General features: G+C 59.6%; 10 protein-coding genes across 11 annotated transcripts; 4 read left to right on the top strand and 6 right to left on the bottom strand.

The window, feature by feature from the left end:
- Positions 1-551, top strand: SDRG_06854 (hypothetical protein). The gene is made up of 2 exons (XM_008612660.1): positions 1-135; positions 186-551. The coding sequence occupies exons 1-2, from the start codon at positions 38-40 to the stop codon at positions 517-519; spliced, it is 432 nt and encodes a 143-aa protein (XP_008610882.1). The 5' UTR covers positions 1-37; the 3' UTR covers positions 520-551.
- Positions 552-2490: 1939 nt separating this feature from the next.
- SDRG_06853 (hypothetical protein) lies at positions 2491-4581 on the bottom strand (the record flags this gene model as incomplete). Its single annotated transcript, XM_008612659.1, has 2 exons — positions 2491-3904; positions 3952-4581. 2 exons carry the CDS (start codon positions 4579-4581, stop codon positions 2546-2548), a joined length of 1989 nt encoding a protein of 662 aa, XP_008610881.1. The 3' UTR covers positions 2491-2545.
- Positions 4582-6023: 1442 nt separating this feature from the next.
- Positions 6024-6632, bottom strand: SDRG_06852 (hypothetical protein; the record flags this gene model as incomplete). The annotated part of the gene is made up of 1 exon (XM_008612658.1): positions 6024-6632. One exon carries the CDS (start codon positions 6630-6632, stop codon positions 6024-6026), a length of 609 nt encoding a protein of 202 aa, XP_008610880.1.
- An 845-nt stretch (positions 6633-7477) lies between these two features.
- Positions 7478-10498, top strand: SDRG_06851 (hypothetical protein; the record flags this gene model as incomplete). Its single annotated transcript, XM_008612657.1, has 1 exon — positions 7478-10498. One exon carries the CDS (start codon positions 7478-7480, stop codon positions 10496-10498), a length of 3021 nt encoding a protein of 1006 aa, XP_008610879.1.
- On the bottom strand, positions 10456-10869 carry SDRG_06850 (hypothetical protein). The gene is made up of 3 exons (XM_008612656.1): positions 10804-10869; positions 10688-10756; positions 10456-10637 (listed from the first exon to the last, which is right to left on the bottom strand). Exons 1-3 carry the CDS (start codon positions 10850-10852, stop codon positions 10540-10542), a joined length of 216 nt encoding a protein of 71 aa, XP_008610878.1. The 5' UTR covers positions 10853-10869; the 3' UTR covers positions 10456-10539.
- Positions 10870-11134: 265 nt separating this feature from the next.
- Positions 11135-13476, top strand: SDRG_06849. Of its 2 annotated transcripts, none has more exons than XM_008612655.1 (11): positions 11135-11582; positions 11634-11913; positions 11964-12014; positions 12062-12091; positions 12144-12197; positions 12241-12357; positions 12404-12628; positions 12689-12760; positions 12801-12974; positions 13025-13243; positions 13292-13476. In XM_008612655.1, the coding sequence occupies exons 1-11, from the start codon at positions 11161-11163 to the stop codon at positions 13430-13432; spliced, it is 1785 nt and encodes a 594-aa protein (XP_008610877.1). In that variant the 5' UTR covers positions 11135-11160; the 3' UTR covers positions 13433-13476. The 2 variants fall into 2 exon arrangements, with proteins under 2 accessions (XP_008610877.1, XP_008610876.1); XM_008612654.1 differs by having other exon boundaries at positions 12680-12760.
- Positions 13477-13537: 61 nt separating this feature from the next.
- SDRG_06848 (hypothetical protein) lies at positions 13538-14683 on the bottom strand. The gene is made up of 4 exons (XM_008612653.1): positions 14460-14683; positions 14352-14409; positions 14142-14301; positions 13538-14092 (listed from the first exon to the last, which is right to left on the bottom strand). Exons 1-4 carry the CDS (start codon positions 14672-14674, stop codon positions 13617-13619), a joined length of 909 nt encoding a protein of 302 aa, XP_008610875.1. The 5' UTR covers positions 14675-14683; the 3' UTR covers positions 13538-13616.
- A 341-nt stretch (positions 14684-15024) lies between these two features.
- SDRG_06847 (hypothetical protein) lies at positions 15025-16109 on the bottom strand. The gene is made up of 3 exons (XM_008612652.1): positions 15882-16109; positions 15776-15833; positions 15025-15714 (listed from the first exon to the last, which is right to left on the bottom strand). The coding sequence occupies exons 1-3, from the start codon at positions 16094-16096 to the stop codon at positions 15094-15096; spliced, it is 894 nt and encodes a 297-aa protein (XP_008610874.1). The 5' UTR covers positions 16097-16109; the 3' UTR covers positions 15025-15093.
- A 468-nt stretch (positions 16110-16577) lies between these two features.
- On the top strand, positions 16578-17995 carry SDRG_06846 (hypothetical protein; the record flags this gene model as incomplete). Its single annotated transcript, XM_008612651.1, has 1 exon — positions 16578-17995. One exon carries the CDS (start codon positions 16578-16580, stop codon positions 17904-17906), a length of 1329 nt encoding a protein of 442 aa, XP_008610873.1. The 3' UTR covers positions 17907-17995.
- A 575-nt stretch (positions 17996-18570) lies between these two features.
- On the bottom strand, positions 18571-23724 carry SDRG_06845 (hypothetical protein). The gene has a single exon (XM_008612650.1). It carries the CDS (start codon positions 23700-23702, stop codon positions 18588-18590), a length of 5115 nt encoding a protein of 1704 aa, XP_008610872.1. The 5' UTR covers positions 23703-23724; the 3' UTR covers positions 18571-18587.
- Positions 23725-23758: the final 34 nt, after the last annotated feature.

Raw genomic sequence — 23758 nt, 5'->3', positions numbered from 1 at the left:
CCTCTTTGCTACCAAAGCTCCTTGAATAATCCGATCGATGGGGGGCTCGACCAAGACGCTTGCACGGAAGGCTCAAGACGAACCGCTTCGCAGTGGCAAGCGCAAGCAGTCGCGAACGAACGAAGAAGAGCCATGGTACGTTTGCTTTTGCGCGGGACCTGTCACGCATGTGTGGCATTGAGTAGCAAGATGCGCACGACTCCACGAACGCAGTTTGGCACCGTCCTGGGCGATGTGATCGGCTTCCTCGGGTATGTTCCGGCCGACACGACTGCGGCGATGGCTGCGATCGAAAAGCTCCGCGGACTTGAGCCGAATGGCTTCCAGGCTCCATTCACGGTGACGCAACGACCAGTGATCGAGTGTGCTCACCGAGCCATTGACCACGCAATCACTTGGCTTGTTGCGCTCCGAGTCGAGACCCTCGACGCTCGCCTGCTTGTCCAGGCCTTACGTTACGAGATCCCAGAGCACGCCCATGTTCTCTGTCTCGTGTGTAGCTGGCATGCGACGCCATAAGCCTTAAACAGAGCATGTTGTTTCCTTCCATACTATGCGACGGGAGACAAGCAGGTCGCCTCCAAGGGCCTCAAGATCGTGAGCATGGCCCTGCGCCCACAGCCACCCGATATATTCCTATATTGAAAGGTATTATTTTTATGAAACTTAAATTGGACTCATTTTGAATACACAAATACAGGTATGGATTCGAAACGGTTTTTTAATGGAATAAATTTAAAAACAATATATACTTCAAGTTGGATAGCCAATCAACTGCGATAGACATCAGTTTTACCCAGTCGTCAGCAGAAAGAACGAATAGCCATATTGCCGCAAAGCCGATGCGGCTTGTCCTTCATGACGAGACACCGGTACTATAGTATGATCTCTATCGCCTTGCTTGGGACGTGGTTGAATACGGGGTCGCGTAGCGATGGAGGGCCAAACCGACGTCCGGGCAGTCGTGACGAAGACGCGCGTTGAGCAAGCCAGGTGTCACTACTCAGAGTGCCCGGTGGCGTCCTCTGTCTCTAATCCTCTCCATGTCAACCCAAGTGCCCATTCGGTGTTACTTATACTGCTCGTCCAAACACCAGTGATGCTATTATACGTATTTGGAGCCCTCTTGGTCGAGAAGCAACGACGCTGGCTTCTATATAAGCTTGTATGTATACCATGGACAGCCATCGAAGTGAGGACCTATCGAAGTGACCTGCGAGAAAATGTGGTGAGCCTGAAGACCGTCATTCCCTTTCACGGCGACATGTGATTGGTCGATCCGACTGACTTGGCGATCTCGGAGGGGATTTATTAAAGTCCAGCACAATTCTGCGGCGACTTTGCACCACAATACAATGAGCCGTTCGTATACTTTCTACTTGCGCGCGGAAAATTAGTTGGAGTGGCATGTGAATGGGCCAGTTTTTAGTTCCAAATAATTTCACTTCATCGGCATGGTCGTCAAATGTGCTTTGCCCGCTTGGACCGCACAACAGACGCAGCAACTCGGCAGGCGCCGCGATGGCCGCTCTCTAGCAGCATGGCGGCGCAGGACGACGGCGCAGGGCGCCTCAAGGACGAACACGACGAGTGGTCAAGACCACGGCAGCGCGTCGCGCTGTAGCTCACTGCAACTGCGGTCGTGTGCATCATGATGGCAACAATGGTCAAGGCCAAGGCAGGCCTCGCCGGCGACGACCGCGGACAGCGAGCCGGATGCAAGCGCGCGTACCCTGCACCAAACGGTGTTGGCCCGCTACGCTCAACTGGAGCAAATGAACTTTGCGTGCAAGAGAGCGACATGCCCTTGCTTCAACAGCGCCCATGCCCCTCATCAGCGAAAGAGTCCGGCCAAGTCAACACAGCGGTCGCGTTCAACGTCACCGCCACTGCCCCTTCCGCAGCTTCCCGCCGGCACGTCGACTCCGATCGCGGCTGCGAGCCCGAGCTAGCTGGCTCGACACCAGATCAAGTCGCTGCTCCGAGCGCCGACGAAAATTGTGCACCTGAGACGCTCGACGGCACCGCTTACGCAAGTCGCCGACCTCGACGCGACGCTGTGCGGCGTTCTCGACGGGATGGACGGCCATGACGGGTCCACCAACGGCGGTATGCAAACCCTCTTGTCTTTTACACAGTTTTCATTCATATTTTAGGCGCCAACCCTTTAGCTACATCACCAGCGTGATCGGCGCAAGATGTAGCCCCATAACACTCAATCAATCAAACGTACTACTCGTTGCTTCTTTCCTGCGTCGCACTTGTCGTAATGCAATGTGATTTCGCTGCGAGAAGTCGTGGCATCCGCGCGTATACGGCGCCGAGCAACGCCCTCTCTCAAAAAGTTTACCAGGAAAGTTGTCTCTAAAATGAGTCTCGTTCATCATGTCTCGTAAACTGCAGTGAGCCGTTGCGGACATTGCATGCCTCACGACACCGAAAGCAAAATGTCAGTTTTGCATTGAGTCTCGACACACTCGACAGCTGAGCTATCGTAGAAAAGACTATAGTGTTTTTTAAGTTAAGCGTCTACGCTGCCCGTTCATTAGGCCTGGTAGCGCCGGCCGTGTTGCATGCCGGGGATCATCTTGTCATTCTCATCCGACGCATCCAAGGACGCGATCGTCGGCGCGGGCGTCGCCGGCACGAGCGCGGCGCCACTCTCGGCAAACGCAAGGATCGACTTCTCCAGGGACACCACCGTGTCGTCCGCGAGCTCGCCCGTAAAGTGTTCGTTCGTGCCTTCGGTGCGGCCAAAGCACGAGTACGTATTCTCGACCCAGCAGTTGACCGTGTAGTTGGCGATGCTCACGCCCGGTCGGAGCGTCTGGATGTACTGCCACTGCGGCGACCGCGACGCTTTGGTCACCCCGAGCTTGATGGTATTCCGGTGCAGAAAGAGCTTCTCGCCCGTCGTGTCGTACTGCAGCATGCTCTGGCCGCAAAAGCGCTGGAACGGCGTCGCGTCCGGGCGCATGTACTTGATCCAGCCCCAGAGCCCGACCGCACCCGGCGGTGTCGCAATCATGTGGAACGACGCGTTCGTCTTCAGCCACGCAAAGCGGAAGAGGTCCTTGTCGCCCCACGCGAGCTTGAGGCCCTGGATCATGTTGGGGATCGTATGCAGCGGATCGATCTCTGGGTCGACATAGTCTTCAAACTCGCTCTCTTCGACCGACGTCGTCGGCAAGGGCTGCGTCGGAAACGTGTCGGGTTGCGGCTGCGGCGCAATGCGGTGGAACGCGTAAAACATGAGCATGTGCAGCGCCTTCTCGTGGCGCGACCGCGAGAGGAGGAGCTGACCCGACTCTTGCTCCATCATGTCGACGTACGTAAGGTTGAGCATCGGCCACACCAACGAGTCGTCGTGGAGGTTGAAGATCGTGTTGCGCGGGTGCCAAAAGTCGGGCCAGAAGATCGCGCCCGTGGACGTGAACTCGGGCAAGTGGAAGAGGTACGTCGGGTCGCGCAAGGGAAAGTTGTCGGCGTCAAGGAACAAGACGTTTTCAAAGTGCGAAAAGAAGAGCGTGTACGGCTTGACGTAAAAGCCAGTGGCGCGCGGGTCGCGGATCTCGCGGAGTCGAATGTCACGGAAGGTGCCCAAGAGGTTGGCGAGCACCGGGTGGTCGACCGAGAGTTCGTCGGCCCGGTACCACAGCTCGATCGGCAAGCTCGAGTTGTGTACCGTGCGCAACAGCCGCACGGATGCATAGAGCGACACGAGCGCCTTCTCGTACACGACCATGACGATGCCGTTGGTGGGGTACACCTTTTGCACCGTCGGGTGCTTGTCGTACCACTTGCGCGTCACCGTCGACGCATCGACGTCATCGTCGTCGACCGATATCGGGCCCGCGTATTCCGAGTGGTTGAGGTACTTCATGGCATCCTTGGGTCCGTCCAGCTACATAAAGCGTCAGAGATGGGCGCGAGTTTGAGAGAGAGTAGTACCAGGTACGGGTGGCGGTAGTTGTCGGCGTGCTTGTGGAACATGAGGATGTCCTTGGCCATGTTGCACGAGAAGCGCGCGTCGCCACGGACCGTCGTGCACGTGCTTTCGAGGAGGTGCAGCGTACGGTTGGTCGCCGGGTCGTAAAACTCGCAGTAGCCCGAGCTGCCGCCCTTGATGGCTTCGTGGCACTTTCGGTCGTTCTGCGCTTCGCGCGCACCCGTCGGCGAGCACCCGCCCGTTTGCCGCCAGCCCCGGCACTGGTAGTTGACGATCGGGTCCACCGTATGTGGTTGTTGGACCAAGAGCACGTCGGGATTGGCCGCCGGCACGTCGGCCATCACAAACTCGTCTGCGTCGATATCTTCGCGGCCTTCCCAGACGACCTCGCGCACGCTGCGCTCAACGTACTTGATCTGCTCGAGCGTCGATGTGTGGAGGGCCGGCGACTGGGTGGCGACAAGGTACTGCACCTGGTAGTAGAGGCCCCAGGTGCAGAGGAGGAGGATGCCAAGGCCGAGGGCTACGAAGCGGCCGTAGGAGGCGAGGCCCACCGCGCGGGACGGTCGCCGGGTCTTGCGCAGCGGCAGCTCCATGTCACGGCCATCGTCGCGGGGCCGGTACGACATCATTGCGCAATAAAATACAAAGTGATTTGGTCGCCACTTTTTTCAAGCCTCGCAACGGACCAATGGCATCGCGGCATCCGGTGCCGTTTCAGCCAATCATATGGCCGGCGTGAGGACGATGGCTGTTTGCACAGTACAAAGCGCGCCGGTCACTTCAACGATGCGTGGTTTGCTGGGATGTTTCGGCTTGGCGTCGTTCTGCAGGGCGAGTGGCGCCCTCTTCGTCGCGAGCAAATAGTCTGGTTCGCAACTAGTAATAGCGACGTGTACGAAGATTCAGCGAGATCCAGATTCCAGTCGGTGACAACATGTCAGTTCGAAACCGTGTCCCCCGTTCGCCGTCCCGTATCTGACTCGGGGACGATCGCTAGAACTAGTGTCTAGGAGGCGCACTTTTGGGATGTACAATTTCGGAAACAGCGATCTCCATTGCTCGAGAGACTGGCGCTGGTTGTGGTTCGCGCGACTGGTGGTCTTGGGGGCATGACTGCTGCGATCGAGCATGACGGCTACCTATTTGCAGTGTATGCAAGAATTGTATTTTTCTATTTGAATAAAATAGGGACATGTCGCATGCTGGAAGGTTCGGGGGCACCACGTGGAGCGTCGCCGATCTTGGTCCGAACCAAACGAAGCGCCATGCGCTTCTGACGCGCAGCGATCATCCAGACCACAAGTGCTCTCTAAGCTTGGTCTACCGACTCGATTTTGCACAGTATTCGTAGCTCGCTACCGACAAATTCGACGAATACGCGGGGATTCCGCCTCGTCTTGCATGCAATGTGACTCACGAAGCGCGTTCCCTTCGGACACATTACAAAAACTCAGAAACCTGCGCGGATCGCTCGCCCGCCAATAGGACAAGTAGCTTGGCGCCTCGCACCGAGCTTGTAGTGGCAGCGTGCCTCTACGGTACACGGCGCGCTCGGTGTTGACGAGCGCGAACGTGTCGTAGGTGCTGCGTGGGAGGAGCACCCAGCGCAACGCGGGAATCGGGTCATTCGAGGAATATGCGTCGACCAACGCGCCGGTGGCTTCCAACAATTTGCGTTCGGTCGATGTGCCGGCGAAACGGACCCTTCCCATGTCTGCCCTGTTACCCAATCTCGGACGTTCCACTTCACCCGTCAAGCTTTCTACTTCTTTGGATCTGGACGAGATCGAACGAGACCCATTGCTCGAGCTTCACGCCTGTTCGCATGTTGGCTAATCGACAAGTAGTCGTGACCTGTGTTGATCGCCAATGGTGCAGATAGACCAAGGGAATAACCCCTTCAGGGTGACGGACCTCGTCGCTGGCGCCATGACTCATCGCCAGGCCTCTGCAATCTTGGATTTTTCAGCGTTATCCAATGTTAAGCTTTTTCGTGCCTCATTTGGGCTCCGCCTTGGATCCTCCTTGGAGCCAAAAAGCATACAAACTTCAAGATATATTGGAGAAATGATTACGCAATCAATGAAAATGCCGTCGCATTACGCGGTGCGATTTGGTGCGTGGCGCGTTGAATCGAGGTGACGGCTGCCTCCAGCTCCTTGTATTGCTTGGACTGCATCTGGCCTTCCATTGCGTAGTTGGAGAGCGAGCGACGCGAGTCGCTTCTAGTGTTCTTGACCATGGAGAAGTCGGCTTCTACCGTGTGGGTGGACGGAAGTACGGTCGCAAGCCCCGCAGCAAACATCGAGAGGTTCGGATACACTGTCGAGTAGTTCTTCCACACCTTCTCGAAGGGCTCGTCCTGCGAGCTGTCGATGCTTGAGCGCACTGCCTCGTTCTTCTGGTACGAATCTTCCAGCGCCTCTCGTTCGGAGGCGATGGCCTTCTGCATCGCAAAGCCGCAAATGAGACCGCGATGGCGCTCAAGAACGTCCATGAACGGGCCGAGCTCCGTAGTCGCCAACTCGTGCGGAGCTTGTAAATCAGGCGGCACGTCAAGCTTCTTGGCGCAGAGCTTGTCGAGACCGACGACGAAGAGCTCGATAGCTGTCGATACAGCGAGCTCGAGGTCGTGCTTGTCGGTGGCAGCGGCGTCGCGGTACGCCATGTACGCGTTCATGCGACCGCTGCCTCGACAGACACCACGACAGCCTGCACTGTCGTAGACACCGTAGCATGTAGGGTAGTCTGCGTCAGCGTGGCTGGCTTGGGCACCTTGGCGCGGCCCGACTTTGCTGAGCTCTTGGTCTTCGCTGCGGTCCCACGTGCCATCACAAGCGCAAAATGGCCTCCCTGCTTTGTGTGGAAATCCAACCAACCACTCGTTTGGCATACAAAAAGCAAGCTTAATTTTTCTTGGATACTCATTTGGGCTAGAACTTGGAATAAATTGGAAAAAATTGGAAAAAATCCAAGATAGCAGAGGCCTGCTCATCGCCGTCGTACCTCATCGCGTGCAAAGCTACTGCGTGCGATGCGTGCTGTCTCCGGCGCGATGTCAACGACCTCGGTGGTGTCGACACTGCTGGTACCGCTGGTAGCTGTACTGTATCGGTTGTCGGCGCACGCGGCTGCAAATTCTTGACAACAACCGACGCTTCACTGAGGCTGCCACGTCATGGTGTGCACGAGGACGACTGGCATATTGATGCTGGTAGTGGTGGCTTCACCCCAGCACTGTCCACCACAGTAGATGCACGAGTGAGTAGTATCGAGACAAGGGCCGCGCGTACTAGTACTAGCTCATGACGACGCAGGTCGACGCTTCTGTGTGTGCAAGGTGGCAAGGTGCGTAGCATTCAAGTTGACCAATGGCATTGGATACTTTTTTGACGGTGCGTCCCTTTTTGGCCAATCACTGTGCGGAATGCCAACCGGCTCGGTCCGGTTAAAACCGCGGTTCGGCAACTGTGGGGATGGAACAACAAAAGTCTTTCCTTTGACCACCACAGGAAGAGAGGAAGCATGGAGCCGCGCCGGTCCAACTCCCCCGCGCCTCCGAGCGGGCCGAACATGGGCCCGCCGATGCCCAATTACCCGCACCTTAGCCCGTACCCGCCGATGGCCCACCACATGCTTCCTGGGGGCATGCCCATGCCGCCGCACATGCCGCCGCCCCCGCAGCAGCTCATGCACCCGCCGATGCAACCGCCGATGTCGGGCTCGCACATGCTTAGCCAGCTATTCCCCAACCTGAACATGCAAGGTCGGTCGCCGTCGCCTGCGTCAATGCCGCCGCCGCCGCAGCCAAGTACGAGCCCGAGCCCGAGCCACCGTTCGCACTTTGATCCGGAGCTCACGACGCCGGGACACCACAACCACCCGCAGCCATCTGCACTGCCGATTCCGGCGCTCATGCGTCCTTCGAGTGCCAGTGGCGGCTCGGTCACGACGCGTGTGCCTCCGCCGACGGCAACCGTGCGCTCGGCGTCGATCTCGTCGCCTGGTACCTTGTCGCCTGGCACGCGTCTTCTTGGCCAACAGTGCGTCTACGAGCCGAAGAAGGACGCAGACGCGCGGTCGTTGGAAGTGACACCGATCACGCTCTACGTCTCGGAGCGAGCGTCGGATCTTGGCACGCTCATCTCGGTGAACGAGCACTACATCTCGTACCCGATCCGGAACGGCCTCATCCGCGTCATCAACCAGTCGAGCGTGAACCGCATTCTCCTCCGCAAGCACGAGCAGCATGCAGTGACGGAGCTCGCGTTCTTCAACGACCATACCGACCTCCTCCTCTCGGCCGGTACGGACAACCACATTGTGATCTGGCGCCTCTCGGAAGACATGTACGCGCAAAAGCCCATGACGCGCGAGGTGCTCAAGACGCTGCCGTGCCGGGCGCAGCGCGTCAAGTGGCACCCGCTCGACTCGAACAAGATTGCAATCGTCCAGGACGCCACCGTCTACGTCACGAACCTCGACAATGTGACAGCCGACCCCGCCGACGCCTTTGCGCTCACCGAGCACAGTGTCATCTGCGACCGTAGCCAGGCGCACGTCAACGACGTGGCGTTCTCGGCCGACGGCCACCATCTCGTGACCGCCGGCATGGACGGCGCCGTCCACGTCTACCACCTCGGCGGCATTGTGGTCGGCGCAGCTGCGAGCTACTTGCGCCGCTTTGACCCCTTTGATGGCGCGCCCGTCAACAGCCTCAACGTCTTTGCGGCCCAGTACGGTGGCGCAGCCTCGGGCTTGCTCGTCGGCGGCCAAGGCAACACGCAGCTGTCACTCTGGAATGCGCCGTGGGACGCGGAGGTCGACACGTGCACGCAGAGCTTCCGCCTCCACAATGCGTCGAGCATGCACGAGCTGGTGCTGGACCCGACGCACGAGTATGTGTACGTGGCCGACCGCGCGGCTGCCTCGCTCATTGTCTTGCACTTGGCGAGCAGCCCGAGCCCGCGGCTTCCGCGCCGCCTCGACAATGTGACGGAGTTTTCGCTGGCGTACCCGATTCTGTCGATGACGGTGCTGCACCCGGCGTCGAGCACGGGCGTCGCGGACGAGTCTCCGATGCAGCTCTACTGCATCCAGACGCAGGCCATCCAGCGCTACCATGTGGCGCCGTCGGCCTGCTACGTACCGCCGCGCAGCCCCGTGCGGTCGTTCCACGAGGAGCCCAAGGCGGCGCCGCCTGCGATCGTTGAGGCGTCGAACGATGCGTCGCCCGAGACGGAGCTCGATCTGCAGATCACTGTGCACGACTTTAACGGCAGCGAGGCGGGCTTGAGCTCAATGCTCGCGACCGACGGCGGCAACGACTCGGTCGGTCGCCGCAGTGACGACGACGACGAGGACGAGGACGACGACGACGAGAGCGAAGTCGACAGCCTCGCCCCAACGTCAGCGCCGTCGCGCGTGCCCGGGTCGCCGCGGTCGGTGTCGTCGCTACCGATGCCGCCGCCGTCGGACGCGCATTTGCGCTACGCGCGGTCGTCGCCATCGTCGTCGGTGCATGCGTTTACGGACGACGTGTCGTCGCCGCGGCCGGTGCCGGCGCGCTTTGATGACGACAGCGCGTCGTCGGAGCTGTCGCACTTCTTCCGCCGCATGGAGGCGCTGCAGCGCGAGCGCGACGAGCATTTGAAGGACCAAGTGCGCATCATGCAGCAGCAACTGAGCTTGCACATGGACAAGGTGGTCCGGAAGCACCTCCAGTCCGTGCTTGTCCCAGCCATCGGGCGCATTGTGCTGCACACGATGGACAACAACTTTGTCAAGCCCGTCACGGCGCAGCTCGAGGCGCAGTGCAAGGACCTGGACGCACGCATGGCCGCGTCGCTGACGCACCTGGTCGACGACGTCAAGACGCCGGTGCGCGACGCGTTCCGGGACGCGTTCCAGTCGACGATCATTCCGTCGTTCCAAGCCGCGACGCAAAAGATGTTTGAGCAGATCAACACCACGTTTGTCGAGGGCACGCACGTCAAGATCGCAGAGACCAACGAGCAGTGGAGCGCGCTCTCGGCGCAGCTGACGACGATGCAAGACGCGGTCGAAACCCTCACCGAGCGCCTCGATACGCTCCAAGGCAGCGCGGCCGCGCCGCTGCCGCCGCCCAAAGCGTCGCTCTTTGATACGCAGTGCCGCGACATTGACGGTCTCTTGGCTGCCAAGAAGTACGAGGTGGCATTTCAAACCGCGCTCGGCGCCGAAGACGTGGCGCTCGTCTTCTACACGTGCGCCAACGTCGAGACGGGCGTGGTTCTTGGCGTCCGCCCGCCCGTGCTCTCGCAGATGATTGTGCTCTGCCTCGTGCAGCAGCTCGGGTCGGACCTCGAGCGCGACTTGGGCTTGAGCCTCAAGTGGGTGCAGGACTCGCTCCTCGTGATGAACCCGCGGGACGCGGCGATCGCGCCGTTTGTCCAGAACGTGCTCCAGGAGCTCAAGGCTGCGCTCAGCCACGTGCCCGAGACGGCCCGCGACTCGCAGTTTACGCTCGTGCACCACATTTTAAACTCGATGTTGAGTTATACCTAGTTAGTAGGTTGGACGACTAATATACTCCCTACCTTGCGTGGTCAGAGGTGCAACGGCTTGGCCTGGACCACCCACGTGCTCTCCTTTTGCATCGCAGCGCCTTGCTGCCGGAGCGATGCGAGCACGTCGGCGAGCAGCGCTATCGCGATCAGCATGAGGCGGCGCCGAAGGAGATGAGAGTCCAAGTACTTTGGTTCATGTCGTCGGCGAGGACTTTGGTCGGCGTCTGGCGTGCGAGCTGCGCGACCTCGGCTTCTACTGCGGGGCAGCATCAGGCATCAGCGGTAGGAAGAGCCAAGACGTACGTGGCGACGACGGTCGGGCTGTCCGGCGGGGCGGCGTCTCGGGGCTCATTTTTGCCAAGCCAAACGAACAGTGATAAGGAAGGCTATTTGTACGCAATTTACGGGACCGCAGGTGGCAGTGATAGCAGACGCTTGTCGAGTTATTGTAGCATAGAAAGCACAAAAGGACGTGCACTTGTATTGTGGCGACTGCGCTCGTTGCACGCATGGTCTGGATCGGCTCGGCAAGAGCTATATTTGCTTGATGGTACGTTGGTTGCGTGCGATTAGCTGGAAGACATACCGGAATCTTTTTATTCGAGTGATGACTGGCTAAATTCCTCTCGAAAAGAACCAATCCAACGCAAGTACTGAACCATGGAATCGTGCTTGACGAGCGCTGTGCAGCGGTTCCTTGCCGATGGTGTCTTCTCCAGCGCCATCTTCCTCGCCGAGCGGCTCGTCGCCGAGCATGCGAATGAAGCCAACGTCGCGCTCCTCGCCGAAGCCTACTACCGGTCCGGCGACGGCCATCGCGCCATCGCGCTGCTCCAGCGACCGACCGAGCATGGCGGACCACGGTCGCCGCAGAACAGGTACATGCTGGCGCTCTGCTGCTACGAAGCGGGGCGATTGTCCGAGGCCGAGACAGCGCTTCTTCCGCCCAAGAGCTCTCGCAGTCCTCCAGGCATGCCCGCGCTCGAGCCGATCCCGAACGGCGCCGCCGGCCTCTTCCTCATGGGCAGCATTTGCCGACGAGTGAATCGCACGGAGCACGCGATCGAATACTTCAAGGCAAGGTACAATGCTTCATTCTCAACTTGGCGAAGGCAATGCCTGGTCATGTGTAGCTTGAAGCAAGACCCGTTCATGTGGTCGGCGTACGAAGGCCTCTGTGAGCTCGGCTGTGACGCGCCAACGTCAACGTTTCTCCACCCTGCACTACTGCCAACGTTCAAGGGAAAGAAGACAGTGCGTGCTAGCGGTGCTCGACCTGTGTCCAGTCGACCGGCGGTGTCTACGCGGCCACCTCCTGCAACGGACACGACCGCCCAGCGACCACGCAAGGTAGTTGCACCGCTGCAAGGAAAGAAGGCCATGAGCCGCACGTTCACCGAGAAGGATCGACCCGTGCGATATAGCGTTCTACGCTTCCCACAGTGCTCATTCCTGTGAAGTAGACAAAACTGCGCATCCCAGCTCCATCGACGACGACTTCGGGCGGCGATACCGTAGGCGCCTTCATCTTGTCGCATTCGAATATCAACCTCTCACGTAGCCTTCTCCTGCACACGCCTCGGGCGATGCGGTACGCGCCGTCCTCTTCATTCTCTCTTCCTCACGCCGGCGGGATTCTTTAGCCCGCGCTGCAACTGCTCCACGACTGCGGCGCCGCCTACCGCGCGCTATGCCTCGTACACCCCTCCTTCTTGCTCTACCCGTCATACCTCGGTCTAGTTTGAGTGTGACACGGCGATCCAGTGCTTGATGGCACTGCCTCGGAGTCAGCTGACGTCGGCGTGGGCGCAGCAGCAGCTCGCGCGGGCCTATTTCGAGCAGGCCAACTACCCCAAGGTACGCCCACCTGGTCTTGACGACAGCAACAACATGCGGAATGAAGGCCGCACGCATCTACGAGGGCATCCGAGAGGCCGACCCCCACCGCATGGAGGGCATGGCCATCTACTCGACGATCCTCTACCACCTCAAGCACGAGGTCGGGCTCTCATACCTCGCGCAGCAGCTCACCGAGTTTGACAAACGGTCGAGCGACGCATGGTTTGTCGCGGGCAATTGCTTTAGCCTCCAGAAGGAGCACGACATGGCGCTCACGTTCTTTCAGCGTGTACTCGCCTCGACTAGCCCGTGGACTTGACATATTGATACATTGATTTAGGCGCTGCAGCTCAACCCGTACTTTACGTACGCGCACACGCTGTGCGGCCACGAGTACGCGGCCAACGAAGACTTTGAAAAGGTAGTTTTGGACGCTTCGCCCAGTGTTGAGGCTACATTAGGCCATTGGGTGCTACCGCCACGCGCTGCGCGTCGACGGACGCCACTACAATGCGTGGTATGGCCTCGGCGCCATCTACCTGCGCCAAGAAAAGCTCGAGCTCGCCGAGTATCATTTTCGACGGGCGCTGAGCATCAACCCGCAGAGCTCGATTTTGCACTGCAACCTCGGCATGGTCACACGCGCTCGTTGTCGATCTTGATAGACTGATACTTTTCGTCCTAGGTGCTCCATGCAGTGCAGCGCCACGACGAAGCCATTGCGGCTCTTGACATTGCGCAGCACCTTCAGCCGCTCAACTCGACCGCGCGCTTCCACAAGGCCAAGGTGCTTCTGGCGACCCACCGCTACAAAGCCGCCCTCGACGAGCTCTACATCGTCCGGGATGCGGCGCCCAAAGAGTCGTCGGTCCACTTCCTCCTCGGCCGCGTCGCCAAGAAGCTCGTACGTCGTCGTCTGTATAAGGACGGCGATCGAGTCTGCGTGGCGTAGGGTCAAGTCGACGAAGCCATGCGACACTACAACAACGCGCTCTTCTTCCACCCCAAGGACAACCACTTGATCAAGGCCGCGATCGAGCGCCTTTATGACGACAACGACCGTGACTCGGACGACGACGACGACCAGATGTAGGCATCGCGTCAGTGAATCGCATATCTGGTATCGTTCTGGTCGAATCTGGTCTGGTCGGACGCTCTCGTGCAGCAAGGCGTTGGACCTGCAGACGGGACGAGCACATCGAAAGAACGTAGATATATACACGCGTTGGGTTAGGGTCCGCCGCGTTGGGCAACGACCCTAGTAGCGACAAGGTGGTCTACTTCTTCTTGGCGTTGAAGAGCACGATGATGACGCTCATGTTGTCGCGACTGCCCTTGTTCAAGCACTCGTCCATGAGGAGCTCGGCGACGTCCTTGGGCGACTTGCCCGACTTGAGGCGGTCGCGGACAAAGCGCTGGACTTGTTCGTTGGACATGACGTCGTAGATACCGTCGCAGCAGAGCACGAGGAACTCGTCCTTGACGTGGTCGCGCGGCTGCACGTTGACGCACGGCTCGGCGATCACGAGGTGCTCCCACGGCTTCTTCTCGGGCTTGCCTTCTTCGTTGCGCTTGAACCAAAAGTCGCCAAAGCTGCGCGAGACGGCGACACCGCCGCAGACGCGACCCCGGAAGACGGTCCCACCGGCCGCAACGATGCGGAGCTTCTCGGTCTCGTGGTCGGGCTTGTGGTCGAGCGACATCTGGATCGGCGTCTGGTTCTGGCTCTTGCTCAGAATGCAGCGCGAGTCGCCTGCCCATCATGTCCCTGAGCCATCCTGCATGCATCGAGTAAAGCATACCAATGTTAGCCGAGAAGATGTGCTTCTCCGTGACCATGATGAGGAGGCCGGTGGCGCCGACCTCGTCCGACGTCGTCGCCGTGAGCTCGTTCGTGCGCAGCATCTCGTCCGTGTTGAGGAAGCCCTTGGAGAGCGCCGTGACCATCTTGCGCGGCTCCGTCTACCATGTTCTCAGTCGCAGGAAGATGGCGGTATGGCGACACGACGTACGCCATCGAACTGCTTGTACTCGTCCGTGGCCGCAATGTTCTGGAGAATGTCCTTGGCCCTAGCCATGCAGATAAGCTGCCATCGCATGCATCATCGTCATCGACGTACACGATCTTGGCCACGAGGTCGCCGCCATGGCCGTCAAAAATGGCAAAGCACGCGCCATTGACGCTGCCAGGGATCTCGACCTCGACGAGGTCCGCGTCCTCCATCGAGTCTCGCCAGCCCTGCATGCTGCTGTAGCCGATCGAGAGGTTGAGCTTGGGCGCGGTCGTCGCATGCGACGCCTTGGCCGTCGACGGCTCCGAGAGGAAGCGGGACATGGCGGATTGTGAAGTGGCATCGCGCTGGCTCTTCCTTTGAAATAAAAACGCTTCTCCATACAAACACCACGTTATTTTAATTCAAGAACGCAAGGCGAGGCTAAACGAACGCCATTTAGGCGGAAATGGGCTGTCTGCGTCGTGACAACCGTGCGACCATGGTCGACGCTGCTGCATGGAGCCGACGCTCCAGCCTCTCCATGCGGGCGCTTCATGATGGCGGCGGGATGGCATGAGATGACATGTCTACCGTACTTGCGCCAGGCCACCAAGCCTCTACCAACCTCTTGTCCCTGGCACATACCAAGGCGACGTCTATGCACGAGCCATAGCCTCCATGCGAGCCAACAGGCAGGGAGCCAAAGGAAGCAAGCATTCAATAGGTTATATAAGGACGAGCCAGACAAGGAGGACGACGCTTAATGGAAGACGCCGATGATGACGCTCATGTTGTCGCGACTGCCCTTGTTCAAGCATTCGTCTGTGAGGAGCTCGGCAACGATCTCGGGCTTCTTGCCTTCCTTGAGGCGGTCGCGGACAAAGCGCTGGACCTGCTCGTTGGACATGACATCGTAGATACCGTCGCAGCAGAGCACGAGGAACTCGTCGTGCGAATCGCGCTTGGTCACGTTGACGCACGGCTCGGCGATCACGAGGTGGTCCCACGGCTTCTTGTTCGGGTTGTTCTCTTCGTTGCGCTTGAACCAAAAGTCGCCAAAGCTGCGCGAGACAGCGACGCCGCCCGAGACGCGGCCGCGGAAGACGGTTCCGCCCGCGGCAACAATGCGGTTCTTCTCAGCCTCGAGGTCCGGCTTGTGGTCGAGCGACATCTGAATCGGCTTTTGCGAGTTGGATTGGCTCAAAATGCAGCGCGAGTCGCCGACGTTGGCCGAGATGATGAACTGCTCCGTGATGAGCACCATGAGGCCGGTCGAGCCAATCTCATCGGCGCGGCCGTCGGCGCCGACCGTCTCGCGCAGCTTGTCATCCATCGTGAGGAAGCAGTCGCGCAGCGCCGAGACAAGCAGCGTTGGATCCTTCTGCAATTGTACGCACGCGATTATGAGTATCCAATGGCCTACTACTTGGCATGCAACGTACCCCGTCAAACTTCTTGAAGCCGTCCGTCTCGAGGAGCAGCGGTGTAATATGGGCCGACCTAAGCATTGCACATGAGCGTCATGGCGCAAGGCAAAGATGGGCGTACACGTCCTTGGCGACCGCGTCGCCGCCATGGCCGTCAAAGATAGCCAAGCACGCCACCTTCTCCTTCGAGGGCAGCTTGGTCTCGACGAGCTCGGCGTCCTCCATCGTGTCGCGCCAGCCTTGCATGCTGCTGCTGCCGATGGCGAGGCGCACCTCGGGCGCGTCGTGGCTCGACGTCGTCTTGGCCGTCTTGGGCTCGGTCAGGAAGCGGGACATGCTGCAAAAGCGGAAAATCGGAAATGCCCCGCAGTCACCCAGAGAACGACGGCATTTCAGCCAATCAAAACCGTCGCCGGAAGATTTTCGGCTGGATTGTTCCGACATGAAATTTGGCGCGCGCAACCCGACGCACTACGACGCACTACGACGCCCGACTAAATCGTGCGACTTGACAGCTCCTAGTCGGTCCAGTAGTCGGTCTTCGCCTATAGAGATAGCATCGCGTTGTAACTTCAGCAAGATTCCTCTCCCGCGCAGGAAGAGCACGGCAAAAGGGTCATGCTGCAACCAACAGCATACGCCCACAATCCTGTGCAACGAGCCATGTACGTAGTGTGATCAGAGCCTTTGCAGCACAGCTTTGCTGAGCACGGGATATATCCCTTGGTCACGAGGGACGGCTGACTCAACTGGGGAGTTCAGACCATTCGCCAATCGCTTTGTACCGAAAAAACCAGTTCCAGTCCACACAGTAGCGATGGACTTCCCTGCGCCGTTCAATGCAATGGCCAACGCGCAGCTTCTCAAGGCTGAGCAAGACCTCTACACCGAGTCTTGTCGCGCCATGACGCGCTCCTCCATGACCGCGGGTGTCGCCACAGTCACGGGCATCACGACGGCCGGGGCCTCGGCAGCCGTGTACATCCCGTTTTTCGTCCACCAAGTGAACTACAGCAGCAACATCAACACTCAGCTCGCAGAATGTTCCGCCGAAGTTCGCCGCCGCGGACTTGAGTCGCTCGATACGGCGTACGGGCGGATCTTCTTCGGTGCGGTGCTGACGTGTACCGGCAGCATCGTGGGTCTCGTTGTGCCAGGAAGCGACTTGGCCGCGGACATGTGGCTCGCTCCTGCGGCCGAAGCGACGGCTGAGGCAATCCTCGTGAGCCGAGTAGGCGAGGCAGCCATCCACGCAGCGGACCGCGTGGTCGAGGCGCTCCAGAACGCGGTCGTCGTGGACACGTTCTGCGAGATCGCAGGCTTTGATGTGGTCGAGAAACTGCACCCGTTCCAGAATTTTCTTCACGACAATGAAGCTGTCAAGGCCGAGCTGACCAAGCGAATCGAGATGCAGGCGATCAGCACTCCTATAGCCACCATCGAAATATGTGCGGCACCGATCCACGAGAATCTAGCACGACGAGACGTGGAAGCATACGTCGAGACCATCACTGCGAACCAGAAGAAGGACGAACGCACAAAGCTGACGGCCGCGGCGGTTTACGCTGCACCGTCTGTGCCGTCCAGCGGCGGCGTGTGGAGCTGGGTGTGGGGCTGGGTGTTCTACTCCTCACCGGTTGTTACACCGGGCGGTGTCTCTGGTGACATCTCGACCATGACGGAGACGCAAGTCAAGGCCAAGATCGAGGACCTTCAGCGATGCAGCGTTGCGCAACTTCGTATCGTCTACGATAAGGTCGCTGACACGCTCACGCTGAGCAACATGACCAACGCACAGCGACTGGAGAAACATCTCGAGGCTTTCGTGCTTGCACGGTCGCTCGTGTTACTCCACTACGATCTCGACCAGTGCCGCACGGTCGGCGATGGGTACCTCGCCGACGAGACCAAGACGAGCTCGAAATGCGCGTCCGTGGCATTGATCCAAGCGGCTTCTGCGGTCTCGGCGGCCAAGCCTACGCAGCTAGACCTCCTTCAGTGGATGGAGCCAAACGAAGTTGTCGCGACGCACATGGTCCAGTGGCGTCAGCTAAACTTAGGCGTGCAAGAGCAGCGCGTGAAGGAGCAAGTCGAGGCCAAGAAGCGAGACACGGCATGCCATTTTGGTGGAGCGCGTACAGCCTAGAGAGAGCGTCAACACGTACACTTCCCGCGCCAGCAGCGAGCTTACTCGTCGAATAACCAGCAAAACCCTCCAACCTCGTTTGTATCAGACTCTGGAGCTATGGCTGCTATCCATCACCTTTGCATTGCTCGTTGCACAGGATTGTGGGCGTGTCGTATGATGTTGGTTGCATGCCGCTTCGTACCGTGCGCTTCCTGCACGGGAGAGGAATCTTGCTAAAGGGATAGCTTGACGCTACTTTAGTAGACTAGGACCGAGCGACTTGGAGATCAGTCGCACGATTTAGTCGTGCGTCGGAGGATTGCGAATGCAAATTTCCACGAGAGTTACGTCGACTTGGGTGGCACGTGGGAGGTGGCGTCGACTGCCACAGAGCACATCAGATGTATCAAAATGGCTCCGCTGGTTCCCAACCAAAGAAAAGAAAGTGGCCGAGATCCGACCGCGAGACCGCTCCATTTCCTCATCTCTGCAAATCGGAGAACGCTGTCCAATGTAACGAGGGAGTCGAATTAGGTCGCAAGGGGCCCATAGGATGAGGTAGTACGATCGTCGGTGTCAGGTTCGCTCTCGCAGCAAATCTGCGTATGGCGAAACGGCCTGCGCTGTGGCACTGCCACGTCATGGTACGCCACGTGCGGGAATCCCGTCGCTTGGAAGCCAACTCAAATCTCAAAGCCATTAAACGCGGTTTAACGGAATCAGACAGCCCGCGGAACGACTGGCTGCGTCGACCGGCAACGCGAGGAAGCGCCAGCTCTTGATGTCGAAAAGGTAGAGATGGTCCCGGTTCCGCAGTGCAAAGACCCCGGCGAGGACTGCAGACGGTCGATCGAGAAGGTCCTTGGACGTGATTAGCATATGGAGGCTCGTTGCGTTCAGAAGGGTCGTGCACAGCGTCATGGGCGGCAGGTGCCGCAGCCGCCACCGCTCGACGCCAAAACATACAAGGACCGCGAGCGCGCCAAGACCAAAGCCGAAGGCGACGCGGGTCGCGCTGCCAATGTGCACGGACGCGCTCACGCAGCGCAGGCCCAAGTCCATCTCGATATAATTGCACGAGCGATGAATCGACGCGACGTACTGCACCGGCGCGATCGTCACGTACAGTGACGTGGCAGCCCACGCGAGCAGCGCGCTCTTGTATGCGTAGTACGCGGTCCACTGCCGCGTGACGCAGCTCCAGAGGTCGTTGAGGATGTAGACAAACCACGTGCTTTCGCCGCCGGCCAAGAAGGTTGTCGCCCAGTGCAGCGGCGGCGACTCGAATTTCGTGCCGGCGCCATACGACTCCAAGCTAAGTGTGCTCGTGTTGAGAAGCCACAGCGCCGAGACGCTTCGGCTCAGCAGCCACGACCGGCCTATCCAGACATGCCCCACGACTCGATTGAGCTCAAAGAGGTTGAGGCCGTTGACGTACGCATTGTCGCGCACAGCAACGATGGCGGCCACAAGAGCAACGGCAATCAGCGTCGCAGTGACGTACCGCACTGCCGTGAGGAAGAGAAATGAGATCGTATTCGGAATCTCATTCGGATCCGGGGTCATGCTCTGCGGCGACGAGACCGTCGAGATGGTCGTGAGTGCCCCAGCGTCGCCTTGAAACGAGACAACGTCCCGCGCGCCCGCTGCCCACTGCACGAGGTAGAGCCACGTGTCGATGCGCCACGTATTCTCGGCGAGCGGCAGGCGAAGCAGTGTGATTTGTGACGAATCGTTGGCGGGACTCACAAACTGGATGAGCTTCAACTCCAAGGCGAGGACGTCAGCGAGGGCGTCGTTCGCCTCGACCGTGCCGGGGACATGTGCCTGCAGAAAGGCCATGGCGCTAATATACATCGAACTGCATGTGGAAGATGCCAGCGCATCGTTGAGGCACAGCGCAGTTGCATTCACTGCCAATAGAGTTGGTGCCGCAAGTAGCGACAGAAGCAACTCGATCGTGGTCAGCGGAATGTACTCGTTGTAGTAGGCGTGGCACATGTTGTGCGACCCAAAAAAGCAGTAGAACCCGGATGCCAGTGGGTAATTCGGAAGGTCGTCGCCGCAGAGAAGGTTGCCGCCATACGTCAAGAGGTCCAAGGACTCGACACGCTGCGGTACGGGTAGCGTGTGGTTGGCGAGCGGAATCGCAGCAAACGCCGCTTGGGCCCGCAGATTGGTCAGTAGCACCGCTGTAATATGTGCTGTGGCTTCCCGGTAGAAAGCTTGAAGCGCCGGTGGGCACGGTATATAGAGCATATCGATCGCGTTGAACGGGCCGAGGGCGTCTCGCACCACCTGCAGTCCGCTCGGTAGCGGTGTGGGAAGTGTGCTATTGGCTAAAAGCAGCGCCTCGCTCGTGGTGTTGAGAAACGCAAAATTGGCGCTCGCGCGAACCAGACTGGCGCCTGCAATGGCTGTCGCGTTGGACGCCACGGCCCAGAGGTCGCTGGCAAACGACCAGTACATCTTTCGAGACGTCTGTCGCTCCAGATGAAGGACGCCACGGGATTCGCTCAGCCGCAGATCGTACGCAAGTCCAAGCGCCGATGTGATGGTGAGCGAGTCGACCAAACCTGTCGTCTTGTAGTTTTGCCACTGGAGCACAAAGTGCGTCACACGGTGCGAGGCCCAGGACGCTACTTCGTGTTCCACCGAGTTTCGACGGGTTTTCAGAGCTTGGAGCCATTGCTGGCCGCGCGTGGTCGTCGCAAGCGGCCGCTGAATCGCAACTTCAAACGAGTTGCCCCAGCAGCGGTCCCAAGCGCCCCAGTCGTTGATGTTGCGCAGCGCACTCTCGAGAAAGACAGCACCGTTCGAACGCTGGCGCAAGCAGCGCGTTTGGCGCATCGATGTTAACGCCATCTCCCACGCACCATCAAAGTCAAGGTAGCAGTACTGTGTAAACATCCACGGCAGCACGCACGGGTCCATGGCCCGCAGACCAACGATGATCTCCGCTAAAGGAGTGTCATGCCGGTAGTGCGCTCGCCGCGCCATGCCGTCGGCCCAGAGTAGCACGGTCGACGACCCATTGTAATGCTGCGCAATGGTGCCGTTGCTGGTGCCATCCACGAGGATGTTGCTGGCCGAGTTGGTGGAGAGCAGCGCTTCGTTAAAGAGGTTACCGAGCCACGTGCGGGCGCCCGTCGAATTGAAGTCAGCCCAGCCATAGTCGTTGGCCAAGTACATCTCGGCGCGCTGCAAGTAGAGGACGTTCCCAACCAGCGACGTGGTCAGAAAGCCGAGGCCACAGAGAAGCAGACTAATTCGCTCGCAGCGTCGCCAAGTGACGGGCACACCGAGTTCTTGCATACAGCAGTCGACAGGCTGTAAACTTGAGCAATGCGGCAACAGGGTCCCTCGGACTTGCACGTCGTCGGCAAGGGGCAGTGGTCGCCAGAGCTTGATGTCAAAGACGGTAGCTGGCGAGAGGCGGAAGAGACCGCTCATGGCCGCGGTCGCAGGATCGAGAAACGTGCTATTGCGCAGCGTCGGGTCCTGGTAGGAGACCAGCGCTAGCGGAACGGCGAGGTTTGGGATACACCGCACATCGGCCCTCCCCGACAGCGGAAGCATGCTACCGAGAACCACCGACGCGAGCAAGACGAGGCCGAGCACGAGGCTGCGCGACGCGTCACCAATGGCCACGACGCCGCTGGTGCAATAGATCATCGTGTCCATGTTGACCGAGTCGCAGGATCGACGCAGCTGCGTCAACACGTGGACGGGTGCGAATTGGTCAATGGCAAGCAAGGTGAGCACCGCAGCACCGGCGCTGCACGCCGCGCGCGTGTTGGTGCGGTGACTGAGGATCGGGTGGAGCATGTCGTAGACGCAGTAGAGCACCCACGTCGCTTCGATCGCCAAGATGCTCGAGGCCACCACCGAGCGCGGTTCAAAGACAAGGGCGGTGGCGCCGTCTTCAGCGCGGGGTACCACGGGAGCCGTCGCCAAGCACACAATCGCAATCAGACTGCGCAGGCTCACGAGGCCTCGGTTGAGGTACACGGACGACACCAGCCGTGGAAAGCGCCACCAGGTCGCCGACGATTGCTGACAGCAATCGTAACGCAAGCAGAGGCAAAACACAGCGATGAGACCGGCGCTAAAGGCCCAGTTGCTGACACTGACGTAGTACACCCATGCGGTTGGTGTCGAGATGGTGTTGGCGTTGGGAATGGGCGCATACTCCGCTGAGAGAAGGTGCATGGAGCCCTCGTCGCCTTGGAACGAGACCACTTCGCGTCGGCGCATGGCCCAGTCGTAGACCATGGTCCACCCAAAGAACGCCCAGGATTGCCCCAAGAGCGGCTGCAGATCAAGGGTGATCGTGTGATTGAAGTCAACATACTGCAAAAGCGAGAGGTTGAGATGTGCGAACACGGCGTCGAGGTCGGCGTGCACCGGCGGCAGACGGCGCAGAGACGGTGCTAGCGACTGCAGGAATGCTACGCAGGCACGACCGTCAGTGGTATCGAGAACAGACGAGCACGCGGCGTCCGGCGTCTGCGTCATCCAGAGTCCAAAAAGGCTGTTGAGCGGATCGAGCGTGATCGTCACCGGTGCTAAGCTCGCGCAAGCATCGTCAAAGCCAAAGGCTTCTCGTACGTACGGCAACGGGTTGCCCATCATGCACATGGGGTTGCCGCCATGGAAGCGCAGCGCGGGATCTTGCCAGTGCAGCGGTGTCGGGCGCAGTGTGAGCGACGGCATGGGTAGCATGTCAGTCTCTGCGCGGAACGCTGCGACCGCTTCGGCTACCGACGCTGGGACGGAGACCCAGTAGAGATCGATGGACCCGAGAGGGCCAATGCGGTCGTGGAGGACCTGGTAGAGTATTGGGAGCGGCAACCCCGCGTTAAAGTCTTCAATCAGGTCGGGCTGCGAGAGGCCAAAGAACGTCGGCGTCGTGCGGACGAGGCTGAGGTTGCCGGCGGCGAGTGCGTTAAAGTCATTGAAGAGACCCGCAAAGAGGTACAACGACGTCCACGCCATGCTCATCAACGTTGACGGCAGTGCGTGCAGCGTGAACGGCTGGCGCATGCCCAGCGCGTTGCGCAGCTGAATGGTCTCGAAGACGCCGACCTGGATTCGGTTGGCCCACTGCAGCACAAACGTGCGGCAGCCGTGCGCTCGCCACACGCGTGCTTCCTCCTCGATGCTCGGTGCTCTCGCGTGGGCATAGACCGAGTCGACCCAGGCGGCGCCGTCCTCAAATGTTGACGCAATCGGCAACGCAATCGTGCTCTCAAATCGTGCCACGTCATTCCACGCCTGCACGTCGGCCACATTGCGCAGAATCGCTTCCAAGTAGACGGCGGCGTTAGCGACGTACGCAGTTTCGCAGCGCGCTTGACGGCGCGCTGTGTGCCCGAGCGCCCAGCGCCGCTGCAAGTCGGCCCAGCAGTAGCCCGACAGTATCATTGACAAGTGGCTGCTCTCGAGTCGCCAGAGCCCCGCGATGGCTGCCTCGAGCGACGTCAAGTCGTCGTACATCAGCTGCCGAGCGTACGCCGGTGGCGTGCCCATCGCATCAGATGCAGCGACGCCGACTGCGGTGACGTCGAGGTCCGGCCACGTCGGGCCAAGTACCAAGTGCGATCGCAGCTGCGCAGCGAGCCACGGCGCCGTGTACTGCGACTGGAACGACGGCCAGAACGGACTCGTCTCGAGGTAGACATGCGCGAGGCTGTTGAAGCATACGCCCACGACGAGGCAGGCGCAGGCATAAGACACGCCGACAAGGTGGCGCCTTGCAGAATGCCGAGGCGCCGCCACATCAACCAAGGACGTGTCGGGCGCGATGCGCATGCGCAAAGGCCGAAGCTCCCGTTACGCTTCTCAAACCGAAAAACGTACGAGGAAAC

Source organism: Saprolegnia diclina (genome assembly GCF_000281045.1).
Source record: "Saprolegnia diclina VS20 unplaced genomic scaffold supercont1.19, whole genome shotgun sequence".
In the NCBI taxonomy this organism is placed as follows: domain Eukaryota; phylum Oomycota; class Saprolegniomycetes; order Saprolegniales; family Saprolegniaceae; genus Saprolegnia; species Saprolegnia diclina.
The sequence above is the reverse complement of the archived record's forward strand: the minus strand, read 5'-3'. Positions and strand labels throughout refer to the sequence as shown.

Bases quoted from the DNA above. Each gene is read 5' to 3' on its own strand.
- SDRG_06848 (XM_008612653.1), bottom strand. From the start codon at position 14,674: ATGTCCCGCTTCCTCTCGGAGCCGTCGACGGCCAAGGCGTCGCATGCG. The intron at 14,410-14,459 runs GTACGTCGATGA...CTGCATGGCTAG, and splicing joins GACCTCGTGGCCAAGATCGT to GGCCAAGGACATTCTCCAGA. The intron at 14,093-14,141 runs GTATGCTTTACT...CATGATGGGCAG, and splicing joins CATCTTCTCGGCTAACATTG to GCGACTCGCGCTGCATTCTG.
- SDRG_06847 (XM_008612652.1), bottom strand. From the start codon at position 16,096: ATGTCCCGCTTCCTGACCGAGCCCAAGACGGCCAAGACGACGTCGAGC. The intron at 15,834-15,881 runs GTACGCCCATCT...TGCAATGCTTAG, and splicing joins GACGCGGTCGCCAAGGACGT to GTCGGCCCATATTACACCGC. The intron at 15,715-15,775 runs GTACGTTGCATG...GTACAATTGCAG, and splicing joins GCTTCAAGAAGTTTGACGGG to AAGGATCCAACGCTGCTTGT.
- SDRG_06854 (XM_008612660.1), top strand. From the start codon at position 38: ATGGGGGGCTCGACCAAGACGCTTGCACGGAAGGCTCAAGACGAACCG. The intron at 136-185 runs GTACGTTTGCTT...GGCATTGAGTAG, and splicing joins ACGAACGAAGAAGAGCCATG to CAAGATGCGCACGACTCCAC.
- SDRG_06849 (XM_008612654.1), top strand. From the start codon at position 11,161: ATGGAATCGTGCTTGACGAGCGCTGTGCAGCGGTTCCTTGCCGATGGT. The intron at 12,198-12,240 runs GTACACCCCTCC...ACCTCGGTCTAG, and splicing joins CCTACCGCGCGCTATGCCTC to TTTGAGTGTGACACGGCGAT. The intron at 12,975-13,024 runs GTCACACGCGCT...TTTTCGTCCTAG, and splicing joins TGCACTGCAACCTCGGCATG to GTGCTCCATGCAGTGCAGCG.
- SDRG_06845 (XM_008612650.1), bottom strand. From the start codon at position 23,702: ATGCGCATCGCGCCCGACACGTCCTTGGTTGATGTGGCGGCGCCTCGG.
- SDRG_06850 (XM_008612656.1), bottom strand. From the start codon at position 10,852: ATGAGCCCCGAGACGCCGCCCCGCCGGACAGCCCGACCGTCGTCGCCA. The intron at 10,757-10,803 runs GTACGTCTTGGC...GCTGCCCCGCAG, and splicing joins AGCCCGACCGTCGTCGCCAC to TAGAAGCCGAGGTCGCGCAG. The intron at 10,638-10,687 runs GTACTTGGACTC...TGATCGCGATAG, and splicing joins CGCCGACGACATGAACCAAA to CGCTGCTCGCCGACGTGCTC.